The 22,610-nt window shown below is 39.3% G+C and overlaps 1 protein-coding gene across 1 annotated transcript; it reads right to left on the bottom strand.

Moving 5' to 3' along the window:
* Window positions 1-6,769: 6,769 nt before the first annotated feature.
* LOC139694166 (phenoloxidase 2-like) lies at window positions 6,770-21,442 on the bottom strand. Its single transcript, XM_071592596.1, has 12 exons — window positions 21,305-21,442; window positions 19,760-19,949; window positions 17,564-17,787; window positions 16,358-16,560; window positions 14,763-14,913; window positions 13,855-13,956; window positions 13,604-13,768; window positions 12,190-12,318; window positions 10,930-11,121; window positions 10,133-10,271; window positions 8,706-8,938; window positions 6,770-6,995 (listed from the first exon to the last, which is right to left on the bottom strand). Exons 1-12 carry the CDS (start codon window positions 21,440-21,442, stop codon window positions 6,777-6,779), a joined length of 2,085 nt encoding a protein of 694 aa, XP_071448697.1. The 3' UTR covers window positions 6,770-6,776.
* Window positions 21,443-22,610: the final 1,168 nt, after the last annotated feature.

Here is a 22,610-nt window from a genome sequence, read left to right as displayed (position 1 = left end):
GTATTCATGGGGTAAACCTTGGAGGCAGAGCAGAGACTATGATTGTGAAGTGTAACCAAAAACACTGAAGGGTTCATTTTCACATTTAGACAATTCATTAGATTGCAATTCAGGAATTAATTGTAAACCAAGCCAAAATGAAAGAGTTTATGGGTGTCATAGATTATGATAGATTTTGAAAGAATACTTTAAGATATGCCTGTGATTATTTTGTTGCTGGATATTGTGCTTTTAGAGTGCTAGAAATCTGGTTGTGAAGAATGGAAATATGTTCCAGTCACTGAAAATTCACTTGAAATTCCAAAATTAAAGTTAATTGTGAAACATAATAAAGTTAAGTTTATATACGCATGAAAACGTTTAGTTGATATTTACCATGTTCTCTTATGGAATTGAGAATAAGCTTACTAGCAGTCAATACCTAAGTAAATTTTCCAATTCCAAAAGAAACTGCGGGAGATGCCGCAACAGTAACTTTTAACGGAGTCATCCGCTAATGTGCATTTCAATGCAACAATTTCAGAGTGTAAAAATCGTTCGCCCTGACCGTGATTCGAACCCCGATCCCTCAATGTCCAGTTGAGTGCTTTAGCCAGTTAAGCTATTGAGGCATCCTCTTAAATTCTGGTGTTTTGGGGGTTTTTAAAGGAACAAGATGTTGTGACGAAATATGGGGTATTTCATTGAGGGATCAGGGTTCAAATCCCGGTCAGGGCGAATGGTTTTTACACTTTGAAATTGTTGCATTTAAATTTGTTAAGTTGTAAAATCAATGTTATTTAGCTGTAAGCATCACCAAGCTAGTATTAGATAATGCTGAATAACTTTACAGGGACATATAGTATGATTAAAAAATCAACAACCAATGGACATGGTAGGCATAATATTATTTATGTCAACCAAGAACTAAACTATTTCTTACTAGATCTAAAATACTATTTCTTACTACTAAATATTATTTCTTAAACTAATTAATGACCAAGTCATGGAAAGGATCAATAGGGTTCATTATTTGTGTAAAAAAGATTGAAAAAGTCAATCTGTAAATAAAATATGGGCATAACCTTCAGATTACACTTTTTGCGAGACATCTATTTTCTTTCAAAGCAGTCCTTATTCCATGCAGGTTAACTGACCTGCAAGTTTGGAAATAAGTAAATATTTAAATGCCATATATATATATAAATATATATATATATATATATATATATATATATATATATATATATATATATATATATATATATATATATATATAACTTGCAACCGCCCCCGATGTAAAACCTGTCCTCTTATTATGCCTACTCCCCTCTCCCTACATCCCCTCAGAGCCCCCCCACCTCGTTCCCACGCTAATTGCCTCTCAAAAAATATTATTTATCTTTTATCATGCAAGCACTGCACTTCCTTCTACATAGGTGAATGCATTACCCCCTTATCCATCCGAATGAATAATCACCGATACTCCTGTAATTCTGCCTCACTCTCTTCTCTTCCTATCCCTTCACACGCCAATTCCCACAACCTTTCATTCGACCAGTGTTTTTCCCTCAGCATCCTAGAATCCCTACCTGATTCAGCTACCAACATAGAGGTGAGAACTCGTGAATCCGCCTACATACTATCCTTCCGTTCCTTTAAAATTCCCACCCTTAACCGCCATATTTAATTTCCCTCCCAGCATTCCCTCCACACCTCCCCTCCACACCTCCCCTCCACGCCCATAACTCTTTCCCCTCTCCTGTTCCATAGCATATTTTCAGTCTCTCTTGAAGAAGGCCCCTGAGAGGGCCGAAAGCTCGAACAATTTACCGTGTAAGTGTTCTTTTATATGTGTCTATTCTTTTCTATTTGTGTTATGTTGTGTCAGCCAATTATATATATATATATATATATATATATATATATATATATATATATATATATATATATATATATATATATATATATATATATATATATATATATATATATATATATATATATATATATATATATACACATTTATTTATATATATACTACCTTGATCAAAAAGTTCCCGGAATAACCACCGTGTGGCGCTCCCATCGTTCCGATTTGAGTTCTGTTTTTTTTGTTAAATTGGTACATCTGTTGTTGATATTCCCTTTAAATCTTAGTGTCATAACTTGACATTTGCAAAAGTTACGTAGCCAAGAATACATCTATCTCTGTGTGTGTTGGCGATTTTTTACAATTTCAGAAATGGATTTAAATTTGCAACAACGAACTTGTATTAAATTTTGCGTAAAAAACGGATTTAGTGGCGCACGGACGTTGGAAATGTTGGAAAAGTGTTTCGGCAACGATTCTCTAAAAAAAACGGTCGTTTACCAGTGGCACGAGCGGTTCAGAAGTGGTCGTGAGTCAATCGAAGATGATGAACGCAGTGGCAGACCATCGACATCGAAAGTCGGTGAAAAAATTGATAAAGTAAAAGAAATGTTGGTCAATAACCGCAAATTAACCATCAGAGAAATAGCGGAGAACTTGAACATTGCCTATGGATCCGCCCAAGACATTGTGGTTAATGATTTGGGTTTCCGTCGTGTAGCAGCAAAGTTGGTGCCAAAAGACCTCAATTTCATGCAAAAAAGAGACCGTGTTGACGTCGCAAAAGACATGATTTGCGAGGCTGAATCCGATCCCACATTCATCAAAAGGATCATTACTGGAGACGAGACGTGGGTTTATGAGTACGACACGCAATCCAGACATCAGGCAAGTGAATGGCGTTCACCAAATGAGCCGAGACCAAAAAAACCACGTCGTTTTCAGTCAAAAAAGAAGGCAATGCTGACGGTTTTCATGGATTACAACGGTGTAGTGCATCATGAATTTTTGCCAGAAGGCCAGACAGTAAACAAAGAGTATTATTTGGGCGTTATGAGACGTTTGCGTGAAGCAATTCGCCGAAAGAGACCAGAAATGTGGGCAGAAAACTCGTGGATTTTGCACCATGATAACGCACCGTCGCACAGTGCTATCATTATTCGTAATTTTTTGACGAAAAATGCAACAAATACCATCCAACAGCCACCGAATTCACCTGATTTGGCTCCCTGTGACTTCTTTCTGTTCAATCGAGTTAAAAAACCATTACGGGGAACGCGTTTTAGCAGCCGAGAGGAAGTAATGGAAAAATCGCAGGAAGCACTGATGGACATACCGAAAACCGAATATAAAAAATGTTTCGAGGATTGGATCAAGCGCTGGCATAAGTGTGTTGCAGTCGATGGGGATTACTTTGAAGGGGACAATATAGATTTAGATGAATAAACTTGTATTTTTAATTTTCTGAATAAATTCCGGGAAATTTTTGATCAAGGTAGTATATATATATATATATATATATATATATATATATATATATATATATATATATATATATATGCATGTATGTATAAACCATAAACAGAGTAGTTGATCCAAAGGTCGTTTGGTAGTTGCTGGGGAAGTTCACTCAGCACTCAGCCAGATGGCATGTGAAATTCACACATCAGGGTAATACGGCGGGCTACTTCCTTTCCCTATGCTGGTTATGGTTTCTCAGGAAGATGTGGTACCTGAAATATCACACAGCTTTGGAGAAGCTGAGTGTGCCCAGAGAGGCTTGCCTGGGAATTGAACCCAGGCCCTCCAGTCAATAGTCCTCTACCCTTGGACTACTTCGACCCACTATATACATTTCATGTGAGAGAATTGTGTATGTATAAAAAAACTTATTCTTTATGAATGAGCTAAATTTTATTTAATTTGATTCTTAAGTTTGGCCAATAGGTATTGTACTGAGCACAGTTGATGTAATCTGGTTTATGCTTTTTTTAGCTGCATATATTAAAATAGTGATAGTGTTCTGTAAAAATAAAATTGGTTTATTCTCTGTTAGCACAACTCTATGCCTACAACATAATTTATAGCAATGAGCCTTAATTTCAAGTAGAAGATCTTACAGTTCTTACTATTTTATACACACAATTAACAAATTGTTTCTGAATTCAGATGATTTGAAGTTTGTCTTTATTTCTATGTAATGCAAGTAATTTTTCATTCATCTACCCTCTATTTTTTCCAAAAACACTATTCTTTAACTATATTTTAAACAAGCTTTTGTGAATATTACATCTTGTTAGTTTGATTTCCCCCATTCTCTTGTTTTTATCAGATCTTTTTATTCATATACTTCCTGTTGATTTAGTGTTACATTTTCTGATCATTTACATTTTTCTTTCATCCAGCCACCAAACATATACATAGTGTAGCCTTCTCTTTCACAATGGGAATAAATTAGTTACCTATTCACTTCCAGCCCTCCTTTCTGTAAATTTTTCTTTGTGCTTTACAGTATAAGCAAAGCCATAAAAGCATTCAGGGTTGTTTTCATATATTTTATTATTTATGTATGGCTGCAATGCATAAAATACATTTTCTCTTGTACATTGATTTTAGAATGTTATGTGCTAATATCTATGCAAGAAATAGGTGCAACATTTTGCAACCAGTAACAAATACATTATTGATTTAAAGCAAAACTAAAAATACACGATCTCTCTTCTAAAACCCCCTTCACTCCATTTAGTGCGCTCACCAGAAGTAAACTGTAAGGTAAAAATATGCCATACACATTTAGTTAAATTATATTATACATATATTTATACATTATATTTCAAAATAAAAATTGTTTTTTACACTAACGCAAATATGACTGAGTTTAGAATACCCATTTGGAATGATAAGTGTGCAAGATGTAGTTAACAGCCATTAAGGCTACAGTTAATGCATGGGGTTAATAAAGATATGTAATTGATTTACCTTTTCAATATATTTTTCAGCAACATATTTATGAATGGAATTAATAGTACTGGAGTATTATAAATTAAGTGATATAGAATATTCAAACATTTTTCATGCGTTATGGTAAAATGCCTCATCTTTTATTTGTCACTATTCTTGAGGAATATCGCTACAATTCAGATGGAGGAAGTTTTTATGGACAGTGGTTGATCACATAAACAAAATGATTAAAATTGATTAAAGAAGAAGATTCATAAGAATTAAAACTGGATAAGTTTATTCAAATTGACCAATGAAGTTCTCTGTAAAAATACTGAATCTCCCCAAATGGAAGTTTACCATTGGATTTGTAATCGTACTCTACTTTATATATAATCATTTAGGTTTATCACCATTAAAAATGTACCAGAAAGGGAATATTGCAATTATTACCACCCCAGGGAATTAAAGTGGTAGCTATTGTGCTGTTTACTAATGGCCTAGGTTCAAACTCCTGCCAGAGTGGATTTTTCATGCTGGCGGCGGCAATTGTCTGATGCGCAGCACAAACAAATACAAGGTTTGTATAATAAGTATTGGTAACAATTTTTTCCCAATGTTTTTGGTTAAGTGTGTGCATGATTACAGATCAAATTGGGTTTAATAAGATGACAGTGCACATCATTATCACTGAAGATTTCTCTGGCCAAATCAATGGTGGAGATTTCCATCTCCTCACCATTTGCCGATGCCCTCTTGCAGATTCCTTGAGGTGAAATTGGTGAAGATCAACAAACTTGCTGGCTTATGACCAGAGGAGAGAGTTCCTTGGGTTTGCAGTCCTCTGAGTCACTTCTACCTTAATGATTTCCTTAATCAGACAACTCTGTCTCAAATGTTTCTCCCCTTCCTCATCTCATCTTTCAGTAAAGATCAGAGATATTTGTGGCAGGTCTGCCTTCATTGTTTCACCTATTTCCCAATGTGGGCACTCAATTTACTAAGGCTCCCTAAACATCTAAAGGCACAATTTACCGAAGCAGCAATGACCATGCTTGTTATGGCCAATCAAGATTACTAGGTTATCATTATGATCAAGCTGTGAGGAAGTCCCCAGTCATGTAATGACTTTGAAAGGCACAAGAAAGTTGTGATTGCAATTCACTCTGGAGGAAAGAGATCTCTGGCTATTAACTTATAACTGCAAGCAATAGCATTTAATGTGTAGTATTCATCATTTCATGTCACCATTCAAAATCTCCCATTTCAAGGATGGAAAGTTGTAACTTTTTAAGCCTTTCGAATTAAAGTTTTTTTAAGGATGAAAATAGGTATGATGCTTTGATTATGGATGTGAAACATAGCCTTTGAAGTGAGAGAATGGCAATGGATAGTCGATACTTCAGGGGTGATTGTTCAGTAAGAATGAAGGCAATGGAGAGAGGAAGACAAACACGCAGAAAGTTTTTAAGTAAGGTGAGGGGGAAGAGAGAGGGAATGACTGCAGGTGAACTTTAAAGAAGGCAGGAGAAGTGGATGGAGGAGGGGACATAAGAAAACAAAGTGGGATGTTGAAGCCATTGATTGAAGAGAGAGAGCGATGAATTGGGGAAGTAGGAGGATAGGCTTATTAGATGGCAAGAGGATCAGTAGGAGGCATGAAGAAAATGAAGAAGGAAAAAATGTAGAGTGAAGAAAGAGGAAGGCCAAGGAAACAATTCCCATGATTGATGAGTGGAGTTTATGAAAATAAATTTGTTTAGAAACTTACTACTAATCACTACAAATTCAAGACTATAAAAACTCATTCTTTAACTTTGCTTACTCTTCGCCTCCCCTTAATTCCTTCCAAAATGTCAATTATTATTTATCTAAAATATTTAAAAAATGACTCTAATTCAATTATGTAAATTAGCTTAGCAAGAGAGCAGATAATTCTAAATATATTATGACTCACTTAGATTTTCATCCGTGGTATTCATTGCTATGGTGTAGGTGATTCAGTTTTCCCAGAGAAGAATATATTCACATCCATTAATAACATGTTAGGAGTTAGGAAATGATATATTGTGTCCACTCCATTTCTGGGATTGCGATCAAATGGATAACCCATGGATCTTTTGTCAGGATATTTCTTGTCTCGCAAACCACAGAAACTGGCAGCATCTGGGCATTTGGTTATAGGACCTGGTGTTTGATTCACCTAGATTGTAAACATGAAGTTATCATTTTATTGATCGACCAGGAATAATAAATAAACTATATCTATTCCTTTTGACTCGTTCACAAAATAAGGATTTAACCCTCATGAATTTTATTATGCAAGTAAATTATTTAAACTTATCCAGGGCAAGGAATTTTAAATATACAGTTGAGGTCTTTAGTGAGAAACAGTAAATTAATTTCACAACATATATATTAATGTGCAGCAACACTGCATTAGTGAACACTTCAGTGTAAATTTACTTATGTGCTCTTTTCTACCACATTCTTTCCCTGGTAGTTCTCCTTGACCATCAATCCCCGGTCTTCCAGCCCATCTCCAAGCTGGGAAATCATCACCTCTTACCTTGCCATCCATTCCACCGGAATAGCTTGGTCCTAACAAATAAAGATTATTTACAACCTTTTACTGAACTGTGAGGGTGCTCTTCCCTAATTTTCTTCAGCAAAATGAGAATCTTCTTGGGGTATAAGGTTTTACATCTGGAGGTAAAATTACTATTGCTTTACTCTTTTGCCTTATGTGGAATAAAATGCTTGAAATTCCAATATCTTTGAAAAAGGTCAATGGCTTAAACTAACCTATGAATAAAAAGTGGTCACTTCTCCTGAAAAGTGACATCAGTGATGACCAATGCCAATTCTGGCATCCTAGAATCTAAAATGAAGAGTGAGTTTATTGCTTTTTGGGTAAAATCACATGTTGATGAAAGATTGGCAAAAGAACAAAGTTTTTTTCCCTGAGCAGAGGAATTGGTTGAAATTGGTTTCAAGCAATTGTTTAATCTCAAGTGTGGATTATTTATGTTCATTGCGATGATTTATCCATTACATATATTTTATTTTTCATATTTTTATATTATGGGTAGCATGTGAAAAGTGTTACAGTCCTATTTGAAATTATGAAACAAAAGTTTTCATTGAACTATTGTAGATTAACATCATTTTCTGTTTAAATCACTATGGCTCTGTAAACTTCACTTATTTCACCAGGTATTAAATAAGGCAGATTTTAATCCTGAAGTAAACCATAAAGCACAAATCAAGTAGAGGAAAACTTAACTTTGACCATTCTCATGGTATTTTTGTTTGCCTGGCTGGCTTACTGGCACAGGGGAATATTGTCTAACACCTGGCAAGCAGCTATCTTCATCCAAATATTTAAGCATGAGCAAATGTATCCTTGTGCTAAATGCTATTTTTTTAAAGTCACCAAACAATAGTGAAATTCTAATTTCTTTTACAAGAAAATATAATGAATTGATAATGAGATAAAACTATATTTCTTCACATATTAATTGATAATTTTCCTCTACTTGTCAAATGATAATTGTATGTGGTGATAATGTTGCATATTATCCATGGGAAAATTTCTTTACCTGTTGGCAAATCTATTAGCTGTTGATCACTGAAACCTAAAGTATGCCTCCATTTGAAGATATAGGTATATAGATATGAAGTGAAATGTCCATAGGCAACTCTAAAACAGCATACAAAAAATCTCCACTCAATGTTTCAGCCTGACTCTTAGATGGTTTTTTGAAAAATGATATAGGTGATTTTTACGGAATAGCTAATGATGACATTTCTAACTGGCAATGCCATACTAGCACCCTTAAGCAAATAGCAACAGGCACCATGATTAAACATCAGGCATCATCAGGAATAACTCCTCAGGTGTTTAACATACCTTGTCATCATTGAAATTTGAAATCATGACGAATAGCTGACATGGAAACCCCTCAGAGGTTCCTTTGGGTACCAACATATTCTGTGGCCAACCACAACCACAATAGTTGAAACTGCTTTCTGTCATTCCAGGTGGTGGAGACTCAAGATCCTGGAAAGTTCTCTCAAATGGAATGCTAATTGAGGAACTGGATGAGGCTCGTTCAATCACATTTGCTGTTGGCTTGGATTTCACTGAAATAATTTGGTCTTTTTTATCATCACAATATCAAATATACAATATCGCTAATACATACCAGTGATGCAATATCCAAGCAGTAAATTAAATAATCCTTAGGCTTCCGCGATGTTTATCTCATGAAGGATCCATGCTGCTTCTGGGAATTTCCATTGCATAAGTGTGTTGATGTTCCATCAACACACTTATGCAACGGTAATTTCTGGAAGCAGCATGGATCCTTCAGTATATTAAATAAAATAATGAAATAATCCATTCATGCAAGGAGATTTCAGTGTTAGTATGAACAGTGATACCTTAATTAAAAGGCACCTCACATAAATATTTGCATGATGAGCAAAAAATATTGTAAAAAAATGACTAGCCAAATGAGTGACAATTTACATAAAGAGTGACAAGGAGAGGGGATTCCCAGAATGATTACACCTGCTGCTTCAGTTTGTATTTTGTACTCGTTCCGCAAGCATCTTAGTGTCACATTTTTCCAAACTTGTGTTTAGACGTATTATTTGAATTTATGACCAAGATTTTACAGTTGCAGCAATAGAACTGTATTGTACCCTTTGATTCAACACTGAAATATGTGATGCGGCAACCACTCATTTTAATTAGAACTCGAATGAAGTTGTTCACAGCTACCTTTTAATAAACAATGAAAATATTAAAAACTGTAAAAATTATGTCCAAATATGCGAGCTATTTCCTTATATTCTATATTTGTGATCTCACACATAAATATGATTTATAATATCAGAATATATTAATGCAAATATTTCATTTAGTCATACAAATGAAAATGTAATTTAGTGAACTTTATGAAGTATACATAAAAAAAAGTTACTCACGAAGATGGACTTGAGCATCAAAGAAATTTGCATTCAAAGGAAAAAACAACTAAGTTTTGAAAGGATTTGTTCAGTTGCTTTTGTTAATACTTGCCCCTGGCATGCATATGGGTTAAACTTTCTTTTGAAGAATTGTTTCTATCAAAATTCAATAATGTGCCACAAAAATCCAAATTTCAATCCTTTTCCAAGTCAATGACTGGCAGAGCAGTGATAAATTAATGGCAACACAAATCACTTTGGGATTAAGAATGACTACTTGAATATATGGATTTGGCACACATTAATAAATAGCAAGAAGTTAGTTGTACATTACTATTTAAATGGTTTTCACTGTTGACTCACATGTAATCTGGAACTTGTCCATTTCAATAAAGAGAAGTTTTTGGTCTCGGAAAAGCATTTCAAGTCCTCTTTCATCATATTTGGGAGCTAAAAATATCCTGACTGTTCCAAGCACTGGTTTATTAATGCTGTTTTCTGCCTGATAGGGGAGTAATAAACCAGTTAATAATAAATGTCATTTCATTACCATATCATACAAATACAGCTACGCACATTGATTAACCTTATGGGTGAAGATTATGAAGTGGCAATTTGGAGAGACAATGTGTGTGTCGTTGGTAAAGTGACAACCATTAGCATTATGGCCAAAATGCCTTAAGTTACTCTTATCATTATTCTCTGGCATATAAACGATGAAAAATATGATGTTTTGGTATCACACATCTGGCTATAGATGCATATATTTCGTTACTCATGTATACATTTTTTTATGATGCTAAAACATAATGATAATGAAATTGAAGAACAAATGCCAAGACATATATGTCAATATTAACTGATTAAGACAACATGACAAAAAAAATCATGAATGAATATAGCTTCAGTTATAATGAAATTCTATTTAGCCAGTTAACATTTTAAAATAATCAGAGAATGAAGGAGATATGAATAGAATGTGCTATTGGCATAATGGGTGGAGGAGTGAGGCACAGCATATTAAATTCAAATTCTCAACAACTAAATAACTCTCCTTATAAGGCTAGGGTTCTAAATATTTTTCAATAGGAAAATACATTTATTTAGATGCATTTGAGGATGATATTTCAGAGAAAAATTATTTTTGATTCATGACATACCGTGATCTTGTAAGTGAAGGGTGCATGCTGCAGATGCGAAAATCGTGCGAAGACAGGACCACGAGGAGAGAAATCAAGGCCTCTTGAGAGGTCAAGGTCCCTCTGCTGCCAGAATGTTTCAAACTCATTTGGGTTTTGGCGGCCCTCGGTGACCAGATCCACTTTTGTAATCTTGATCCCTGGATAATCCAACTGTCAATATAATAAAACGGTTTGGTGTAAAGCGTTCTCTTCCAACTTAGAAATTATCGATGGAAAAAATATAATATCTATGGAGTGGCAGTGGTTGGTAAATGTTTAATATGTAATAATGAGATGGCTAGTTTACATTCAGGGGAATAGATTAACAATGTTGTCAATAAAGTCATTTATAAAATCGAAATGCGTGTGTTGAAATGATATTTTCATTTAAATTACTCAGTGTTTCCTAGTTCATACCTCCAGAAGAGGTCATGTAAAAATGAATACACATTGCTAAGGTGGGAATCAAATCTGTTTTAATTTCTCTCAATAAGTTTTGGTGAAAATGCTCTTTTCTCATGAATGATCAGTAAACAAATACAGATTGAGATTAATCAGTAGATGGTGATTGCCTAAAGGTATAGCATTGTAGAAAACTTAGCCTTGGATATTTAGATTACATGAGGAGATGTTAATATCATAAACCTATTGGTATTATAATAAAAGAATGTTGAAATAAGTAAAGACTAGTGCTGTATGAAGCCAAAAGCTGGCTCTTGAGGCCAGAGGATAAGTCTTTGAGGTTATGTGGGTGTGGGTAGGAGAATGGAGAAAATATATTGGCTTTGGAGACATGAGAGCAAACATGATGTTTTAAATATGGTGAAGAGAGGAAGCTGTCAGGCATAGTTCAAAGAAGGCGTAAAAAATGAGTTGAGGTTGTGTTGAGAGGCAGACTGACTGGGATGTTGATCAGACTGTAATGAATGGAGCAGAATGATGGGAAAGAAAAGGAAAGAGGAGAGTAGGGGTGAGAAACTAATTGAATGAGAAGAAGGTAAGAAAGATGATATAGGAGAGGAGACTTAGACACAGGCAACAAGAAAAAGTGTGCCAGAATTATAAAAGCTCTTAGAGACTGTTCAAAACCTGTTTCATTAGTAGTTTACCAAAGATGACAATCCCTATGGTAACAGTACAAAGTAGAAATAGGAACTTTTAGAAACTTCTATGAATATAAAGTGATGGGGGCAGTTTGTTGTCCTGGTATCTCTTGGTAGCACTCGCTGGCTCACTCACCTGGGCCACGGTGTATGCTGGGAGGGCATTCTTGTGCATTTGGAAGAGGTCATCTATTGTGGCATGCCAGCGGTAGAACACAGGGTCCCTCATAGCAGTGGCTGGGTCCCCCATCACACTGAACGTCTCCTGTAGGGTAAAATTCTAATGAAGATGACCTCTAACAAAGAGCGCTGTTTCAAGCACCTGGCCAGACTGTCCTGGAGCCTCCAGGAGGGAGCGCTACTCACTGGACCCCACAATACTCATAAATCACCAAAGAGGTGCCTCCTCCCTGACTATGCTTAAATTAGGTGCAAAGAAATTACATCCGCATTTCATGCTAATTCCATTCTCTGAAGGTTTTCTCTAAATTTCATTACTTCAGCTAAAGTGACTGATAATATCGTTTGCATTAATCTATTGTCAAATGATATTTAGTGGATACAGCACCCAGGAGAATCTAATTGGAGGCTTTAGAAATGTGGGTGTGGAGAATGATGGAGTAGTAGTAGTATTTAGGGGAGGTGACCGACAGCTGAGGTCATTTGCGCCATAGGGGATGGACAGGAAAGGATGAACGGTGGAGAGAGAAACCTGGCGTCGGCATTGGCCTACTCTTAATGAAGGCACCAAGGGGTCCACAGCTTAACGTCCCATCCAATGGACGGCGTACTCACTCAAAGTGCCCTCCACAAAGCACCTCAAGTAGGGATCGAGATACCTCTGCAAAATATTCAACACCGCCGGGATTTGAACCCGGGCCCTCTGGGTGGGAAGCCAGTATGATAGAAGAAGGATGGAAAAGTTGAAATGGACAGAGATGGAAACAAACGAGGAAGTGCTAGGTATGGTGGGCGAGGAGAGGGGATTGTTGGGAGAAATCCTAGGGAGGCAGGAAAAATGGATGAAGGGCATATTGTTTGGCAGTGGAAGGTTGACGACTGTAATAGAGGGGAGAATGTTAGGAAAGAGAGGAAGGGGGAGGAATAGGATGGGGGTGTTGGATGGGATGAAGGAAGAATACAGAGATGATGAGGGGCTTGTTGTAGAGTAGGATGTTGGGTTGTGTTTTGTTAGGAGAGACAAAGGAATTGTTGCTGTACCATTTGGTAGCTTGCTAGCTAGCCAAAGACAGCAAAACTACCCGGGGGGGGGTTTCTGGGGAGGGAATCAGGGCCGTCGATCCAGATAAGAAATAAATCATCCATGAAGCGAACTCAAAAAAATTGCTTCATGGCCTGCTAGGATAATAACCTTTTCCTCAAGAAAGGCAATAAACAAGCATGTGTTTGAAGGAGGCATTCCTGTGCCATTTTGGCAGTGCATTTTAGCCACAGGAATAGTAAATAATCCTTTATATTCTCTCAAGAAGGGAGATATATATTTCCAAGATATGAAATAAAGGAAGAGGAATTGGTGGGTTGTCTCGCACCAGGTGGCGGGCATCAGGGTCGTGGGCGTAGGCGATGGCCACGTGTCCGAGATTGTGCAGGTCGCCGTACAGGCTGCGGTTGACCGAGAGGACGCTGCTCTCCACGATGTTGCCCAACCGGTCAATGCCTTCGCCTTCGCTCAGGGGCACCCTCTTGCCGGTCTCCTGGTCAAGGGCAAAGCGCACCATTAGGCAAAGTGATTGCACCAATTGCAGCAAAGAAATGATGCACCAAGCACCGCGAAACTCACGTCCATGACTGCCCCGCTGTGAATTGCCTCAATGATACGGTCCCGCCACCGCTCCAGGTCCTCCAGGTCGAATCTCAACTGGTCCTGCTCCCTGTTTATGTTCTGGAAGAGGAAGGGTGCCGTCGAATCTAACTAGCCCAGATAAAGTCGCTTTGTGTGGCGGCGGAATTGTTACACTCTGATGAAAGCACGCTTGCACTTTTCCACCGATGACATTTGATTCACACAAGAAGGAAGGGATGCACTCTTTCATTTTGAGCGAGAGTTATTTGAACATGCTGTAATTCACTGAAACTACTCAAAATATTATAAATGGAACATAATAAACTTGTGCCTACCATTATTTAAATTCTACACTAGTGTATTTTTATTTGATCGAACCCGGGCCCTCCGGTCAGTAGTTCAACGCTCTACCCTGGACTACCGCGTCGCACGTATAGTGACATTATATATATATATATATATATATATATATATATATATATATATATATATATATATATATATATATATATGTATATGAATGTTTGCGTAGAAGGTAGGCCCCACAAGACCCTACCAGGTGTAGACATTTGGACTACCGGAGGGCCCGGGTTCGATTTCCGGGCAAGCCTCTCAGGGAACCCTTAGCTCCACCCTAGCTATATGATTTTTCAGGCGCCAGATCTTCCTGGGAAACCAAAGCCGCCACAGGGAAAGGCACGGGCCCCCCTTATCACCCATTTAATGTGTGAATTTCACACGCAGTATAGGGCTTAGTACTGGGTGAACTCTACCATCATCTACCAAATCGACCTTCGGGTTGATTACTGTGTTTATGGATCATTAGATTGCCCATTAGATCCCGATATACCATGGAGTGAAACAAATGGCACACGAGAAGGAAAAGTGCAGGTGGTCGAACTCACGTGCAGCAGGGCGCCGGCGTGCCGCGGCTGCCACACGCGGCTCGCCACCGTGCTGTCCAGCTTGGGGAAGTATCCCTCCTCGATGGGCTCCCTCAGGTTGAGCAGTCGGGTGACGCGACCCAGGCGATTGCAAAGCCGCTCGAAGTTGTACCTGCAAGGTCAGGAAGAGAAGGAAGGGTTCACTCCCCAGTAAAGACCCCTTCATACACTCCTGCTGGGGTCCCTCCGGAGAAAATGCACCCAATATTGCCCCGAATCGAGCAAATGATTGCTTAGGGAATGATTGCTTGGGCTTCCTGATGGGAAAAGGCTCACACGATACCACCATAATTTGAAATGAGGTCCCTAAAACTTATGACACACAAAATAATCAGAATGTACTTGTTTGTGTCGTAGGTTTATAGATACTTTCGATAGAGTGAATTTGATTAAATTAATGAATGCATTGCATAAAATAGGAGGAGAGTAGTAGAGGTACAGGCTACGTATCCGCAACCTTTACATGTCTCAGACTGCTCAGGTCAATGAGGTTGATGGAGAGTTGTGATCGGTAGCGCTAGGCAGGGGAGTGAGTCAGGGATTCCCACTTTCACCTACTCTATTCAATATAGTTGCAGAGGCAAAGGGGCATGGGAGGCATTACAATGGTTGGAGGCACCATGAGATGAAGTTGGTGGAGAATCCATGAACTCAGTCAGCTGCACAGATGATTATGCTTTAGTTAGTAATTTAGCGAAGAAGTCATAATCAGTGAGCACATTGGATAACCCGTGCGTTGGGAATGCGATGATGACCAATGTAAAGAAGAAAAAGTTCGTGCGGGTTTTATAGAAAGAGGAAGGTTAAAGAGAGTTTTTAAGTAGGAGTTCATAGACTAGAGCAGGTGGAACAGTTTACGTATCTCGGAAGTGTTCTGGACCAAAATGGCCAAAGGACTAGGGACATAAGAGGAAGACTTGCGCTAGGCAGAGAAGCTTTCAAAAGAGGGAGGGAATTGATGACAAGGACGTTGAATGGGGATGTTAAGAAAAGGACAGTTTGAACTTTGATATGGAGCGTGATTTTGATGGCGTTGGTTATTGAAGTAAGATTACCGACAGAGATTGGAGGCATTTGAGATGGATGGAGAAGGAAGTGAAAGGATAAATGGACGGACCGAAAATCAACGGATGAAATCCAAGGGAGATGAATGCAGAGCATTTTGATTGGCAGTGGGATGCTGAAGATTGGGATGGGGATAATGCCATGCAAACGGTGAAGGGAAAGGAATAGGGGGTAGGCGTGTTGGACGGAGTGAAGGTAGGGAAGAATGTGGTATGGGTCCAGTTGCCTTGGGTGAGTCTGAGAAATTCAGAGATGTTCAGTTTGTGTCCATCTGCCTCGAACGGTAGACTACCAAATACTATTTTTTACGCCAATGGCACAAATAATTCGGAATGCAATGCCAGACTCAGGGAAGTGAAAATATGTGGCGGCACTTTAGCACCGGTACCAAGGGCACAGGAAAGAATAGCATAGTCTCCTCACTATTCGTGTTGCAGACTATGAATCCTAGGCAAGAGAAGTGGTGACTCGATTTGATCTGGCGCGGGTACCTGGCGATTATCTGTTGGTGCATGTAGTAGAACAGCTCTCCCCTGCGGTCCTTATTGACGATCTTGCGGTCACCGACGTTTGGGTAGACCAGGTGCCAGTGCCAGTGGTGCAGGTTGATGCCCAGGTCCTCCCGGAAGTAAGCCACGCGGTGCTCGGTGTCCAGGTCACTCGCGGTGTAGTCCCTGGGGACATTTATGGGCATCTGCCCAGCGACAATTGGAAATAAGAATTACTTTCCCACGCAACCCTTGAGTGAATCTCTTTACTTTTGGCTACTTTTAATTCATGTTGTATAAGGGCTTATTTTCTATTGCAGCCTCGTGGAATAACCAATCTCGATTGAGTTTTTCTGGTGGATTAAAAAAAAAATACATTCGAGTACCGTTCTATGCGACTTACTTTCCAAATTTAGGAAATTCATTATTAGAGTAATGCCAAACAATGGCTTCTTTCAATTATCGATTTCAGTGTTGCGCCTTTGTTTCCCATGGTCATTATTTATTAATTTTTGGACCATTATGGCGTATTATATTTTTTGCTTGATTAACTATAATTTTAGGCTGTATTTTCCCCGGGAGTCTTCATGGTTTATCTATTATTGATAAAAAAACAAAGGATATCTTAATCTATAGTTTACGTAGAATCAATGAAGTTTAGATAAATGCGTGTATTAGCTCTGAATAGGTTTCGTCTATTTGTTCTGCTAAAGTGCCACAGTAATTTCCCACTATACTTGAACTAATTTTTTCATTTAGATTACGCCAAAATTTGTCCGCAACGTGACCAACTCCATCTACACATTTGAATTTTCTGCATTATTCTGATTTTATGAAATAGCTATCCGTTGCATCGTGCGCATTTTTCCATCTGCACTGGTGATTTATGAGTGAACGATCACTGACCTCTCAAGGTAACCATTGACTTTCTACTGCTATGGCCAAACGGGGAAAATGATTCCTCTGATTGCTTCCCCTCTTTAACCTTTCACTGTACATTCCCGCTCACTAATACACATGATAGTAATGATACGACGCTGAAATTATCCCGTCACTGTGTCAGAGTTCAACTCGAAAAATTTGTTTGTTCTTCTAAACAATCAAAGTCGCGCCTGCGGTCTCTTTGCGTCCCCAGCTATAATTCGCGAAACGAGCGTCATTTATTTCCCGACCCATCCTCCCTTTCGAGTATCGAGGTGACCCACTCACCCTGTTGGTCTGCTCGAGGATACTGGCCTGCGCCCGGGCCATCGAAATCACTCCGCGGTGCATGTATCTCCCGGGGAACATCTCGGCGAGGGCCGGCAGGCGGAGGCCCCTGGTGTCGGGGTGGTGCAGGATGGCCACGGAGAGGGCATACACGAACAGGTACGGGTTCAGACGGTCACGGGCGTAAACGGAGAGGCTCAGGAACTCCTCGTAGGTCTTCGTGCCTGAGAGAGAGGGGTGGTGATGAGAAGAGGCAGGCATCTCACTGTGCAGACGGGGTTGGGTGGGCGAATGAGTGACCACCTCAACGTGGCCGAAGGAACACTATGATTCGAGAAATAAGGAGATGGGAGCCGTGGGTGACGGCGATGGCGCGTGATTGGACCTCGATCCCTTGGACGGGATCTGCGTCACCTCGAAGTGAGCGTGCCCTTGCGTGCTTCACCCGAAAATCATGTCTAATGGACTGCGGTGAATTTCCCATGTTCGGGCGCGAAAAATAGATTAAGCATATGAATCAATCACCAGCGGGGAACTCATTGAAGGGGACGGGGATGATTCTGAACACTTTGTGATGAGTTAAGAATTAACTTTAGATTAAGAGACCCGTACTTCAATGAGACAAATCAAAACTTATCATTAATCTTCAGCAATTATGTTGAAAATGTGTTATTACCCCCGCCGTACTACTACAGGTGATATCATGCGAATATCATTAGAAAGATTAAGTGTGAAACAAATAGATAGGTAAATGTCTTTATTTGGGTGAAATTGAGACCATAAGGTCTCAATAAGAATAGATCAATAAGTAAAATAAATTATTTAAGATGTCAGTTTTACCACGAACAATAAAGGATCAGAATAGTATTGACCGACCGCGGTAGGGGTAAAACATATTCGGGTCAATAGTCTGGTATGTATTCACCCCCTGCCACACACCCTGGCGGTGGCTTGTAGGGTACTAAAAAAAAGCTGAGTATGGCTTATCTTTCTCCTCGGTTTTTCCCCATTACATATTAATTTTCCGTGAGGCTTTCTCCTCTCTTTCCTTCTATTTTCCGCCTAATTTTCCGAGCAAGTATTTTCCGTGCGTAGAACATCAGGATCCCATAACGCTTTATGTTCTTTATTTGCTCTTGGCTTCTCCGATATTTCCATCGTAAATTGCTCTCGAAGTCCCCTGGTGATCTCCCACTGTCGGCAGTGGAGGACACTTGATTATTCCAAAGCAAAGGAAGATGGAAATATTGGAGTTTTCCAAAATTCCATTCCTTAGACGTGATAGAAGAAGACAGAGTTAAATTCGGGGGTGCCGAGAAACGAATTGGAGGGAGCCATGAAAGACACGAAAAACAACAGGGCCCAAGAACTTGACAAAGTAAACGGCAAATGGGGGTCAAGGATATCGGGGTCAAAGCAATGGATTGGAATATTGGAATTTTTCAAAGAGAATTTTATTCAAAAATATAAATTGCATTGTATTGTGTTGCAGGGTAAAGGAAACACTTTAAGTAAAAGTAAAGCCGGTGGGGAGAAACGAGAGAAAACGTTTTGCGGGAGGAATTGTTTGTTTACAACTAACTCTTGATTTAAAGACCACAATAAAGGTTGCAATTACGCGGGAAAATCCCGGGTATTCTGAGTGACAGCAGTTAGATTGTAGATTGATGAGCAGAGGTCAATGTATTAGAGGGGTGGAGGAGGAAGGGCACCCGCGAATGTCAAAACACGAATGACACGCGCAGGGAAGAAGGAAGAGGAACGCCTTTGTGAGAATAGGGGCTTTGGAATTTTAGGAAGATAATGAGGACAGGGAAATTGGAAAATATCAAGCGATAGATGAAGAGATGAGATATAGATATGTTTGATCTGGAGACGGTAGATCTTGTTTCAATGGTGTCCCAAAACCTACTGCTCTTGAGGTGCTTTTTTGGAGGGCGCTTTTTGAGTGAGTATTTCATCCATCGGTTGGGACATGAAAGCTGTGTTTAACCCCTTGGCACCTTACGTTAAAAGACTAATGAGGCGAATACCTGCAACTACTCTACCCTGCGCCTCGGCCCCTTATTTTTCTAAAATTACCCGCAGCATTATTCATTTTCCATTCAATGCTTTTGCGCCATCGCCAGGGCTATCCCTCCATCTGGTTACATCGCACTATACATTACATTCCATCGCCATGGTTACACTATGTACCGAGGAAGATGGAGACGAGGCGTGCGGCGATCTTGCGGTGGAGAGGGATGAAGAGGGAGAAGCTGGCCCTCCTCGGCAGCTGCAGGGGCAGCGAGAGGTCAGGGAGGGCAGCCACGGCACTCACGGGCACCTTGACCTCGCCGCCCCACCGGCTGCCCAGCTCAGCCACCATCGGACGAAGTCGTTCCGCCTTGAGGGCAAGGAAGGAAAGGGTGAGCGAAGGAGGGAAAAATGCACTTAAAATCTATGTGAAACACGTGGATATTGCAGAGGGAGAGCCAATTACAATGTTTACATGTTAGATGAAATGTTTTATGCAAGTATTAATTTCATCCACTCCAGAAGGCTTACTAGTATGTTATACAGGAGGAGATAAAGATGAGCATCAACCACTTACATGGTTTGTATGTAATGGATGGGTAACAATATTTTCCTGACGTGTGCGTGAAGTAATGAATTCATCTTACCTTCGGTTAAGTGTGCGCATGGTCGCATATATCGTATTGGCATTGATAAAACGACAGTGCACTCTGAATTATTACAGATAATTTGGCGATGCGAAAGATCTGAGCTAAACTCGTCCCCCGGAAGGTCTTGAAGGACGACCAAATACGAAAAGAAAAAAAGGGTACCACGACGATTGCCCAACCCCCTAATAATCCCGACTTGGCACCAGAAGACCATTTCCTATTCGAAAAAGTGAAATCATTGTTGACATCAAGTCATTGTTGAAAAATGCATAACAATGCAACAATTTTAAAAATGCAAAAATCAATCGCCTTCACCGAGATTCGAACCCGGATGTTGTTCGGCTGAGTGCTTTAGCCAGTTATGCTACCGAGTATTCGAAGGAGGATTTTGGGGGCTGTAAATTAAGCGGATGGCCCCGCTAGAAGCTACTGTCGCAGCATCTTCCACAATGTCTTGGAACAAGTAAATGTGCATAATCCAAGTCACTGCAGATCTTAAACCAAACGCATGACAACATCTCTTCGGAGATGAAACATACAAGTACATAGATGACAAGATTTAAAAAAAAGAATTGACATTTCTAATTTCCAAGCCCAAGAATGACAAAGCATTGGAATATCAAATCTGGAAACTAAAATAGAGAACCCATACGATCCGATAAAATATATGAAATAAGCCGCAGATCTCCTTAACTCTTAAGCACTGAATATAGTATACTGACATAATTGGAACCACACACACACACATGTATATATATATACACAATATATATATTTTATATTATATATTCATAATATATATTGTATATATATATATAAACAATATATATTGATTATTGTATATTATATATTTATAATGTATATTGTATGTATATATGTTTCTATGCATATATATATATATATATATATATATATAATTATATATATATATATATACACACACACACACATGGGATGAGCGGTGGAGAAGGAAGGCCGAGAGGGAATAGATGAAGTAAAAGGCGATTGGCGCTTGGAGTGGATGAGGCCGACTAGAAGTAGAATAGATGGTTGGTCGGCGCTCTCAATATCTGACCAGGAATTCGCGGTTGGGCGCCTCGAACACCACTCCCCGCTCTCCCTTGGGCACGAAGAAGGGCTCGGCCGGGCGGTCCAGGAGGTAAATGATCTCCTGCTGGATGCTGGTCGCCTTCCCACCCGTTGCGGCCCGCATGGCGATCCTCTCTCCAGATGATGGGTGGTGCCCGCGAACGCCAATGGTCGCCTTCCCTCCCGAACCATCCTTATATATGAACCCTCGAGTGAGCGGGGGCGTATTAGTGTAGGTTTGCGCGTCTGTGGCGGGGGCGGCATCTCGTCCCTCCCTCCCTCCGCGAGGTCGGGAAACGCATTGAGGGGATGGCGGGGTATTATCATAAATGCTAATTCGTTCACGGAGGGAGGATTTATCCCATGGATCATGGACTGTTATACGTGTGTGAGTGAATATATACACAATTATATGTACACACACACACACACACACACACACACACACACACACACATATATATATATATATATATATATATATATATATATATATATATATATATATATATATATATATATATATATATTTATATATGTATATATATATGTACATACATACACATATATGTGTGTGAATATATAGGTTTATTAAAAATATACACCAATACCTGTATATAAAGTGGGTTTTCGTGTTTGAATGTGTGTGAGTATTTATTATTTTTCCATTTTCTTCTCTCATCTATCTTGGTAAGCATCTCATCTGTGATCCATGGTTTATTTAATAATCACTACTTATGCTCATCCATGATTTCCTCTCTAGCCTGCTGGTGCTCCTTCCATTCTATAATTATCACTCCAGTAATCCCCACTATCCTTCCATCTCACCTCGCATAGGGCTAAAATATCTATATTTACCCTTTCCATCTCTTGATTAATATTATCTAATTTTTCTGTCCTCAACATTGTCCTAACATTCCAAATTCCTAATCTATCTAATATGGTCTTCTTCTCCTGCGTCTTCTGACCTGCTGCTGCCGGTTTTCCCTTGCAAGGGTTTCGTGTTATGACGACCGCAGAAGCCTTGCCTCTCCCGGCAGCGGGATGCCGATTTGGACGTGTCCCGCATTTTCCAGGACGTATATTCTTTATATTCTCCATCATAATATTCTTGGGAATGTTGATTTAGGTGGTTTCAAGGTGGAGGAGTGTTTTTAACGTGCCACCATAACTCAATGACTGCTTCACTGGGGTCAGACACCTTTGCAGCCGCCTCATTGAGGGACAGTCATATACATATGTACTCGTATAAACCCAGTAATAAACTCGAAGGTCGGTTTGGTAGGTGATGG

This window comes from Hetaerina americana, unplaced genomic scaffold, assembly GCF_022747635.1.
Source record: "Hetaerina americana unplaced genomic scaffold, ioHetAmer1.1.p SCAF_5, whole genome shotgun sequence".
Taxonomy (NCBI): Eukaryota; Metazoa; Arthropoda; class Insecta; order Odonata; family Calopterygidae; genus Hetaerina; species Hetaerina americana.
This window is presented reverse-complemented; position numbering and strand designations above follow the sequence as displayed.

Coding starts and splice junctions, on each gene's coding strand:
- LOC139694166 (XM_071592596.1), bottom strand. CDS start 21,442: ATGCGGGCCGCAACGGGTGGGAAGGCGACCAGCATCCAGCAGGAGATC. Junction 14,914..16,357: donor CACCAACAGATAATCGCCAG/GTACCCGCGCCA, acceptor CTGACCTTGCAG/GTACAACTTCGAGCGGCTTT. Junction 8,939..10,132: donor GGACAAGTTCCAGATTACAT/GTGAGTCAACAG, acceptor AAATTATTTCAG/TGAAATCCAAGCCAACAGCA.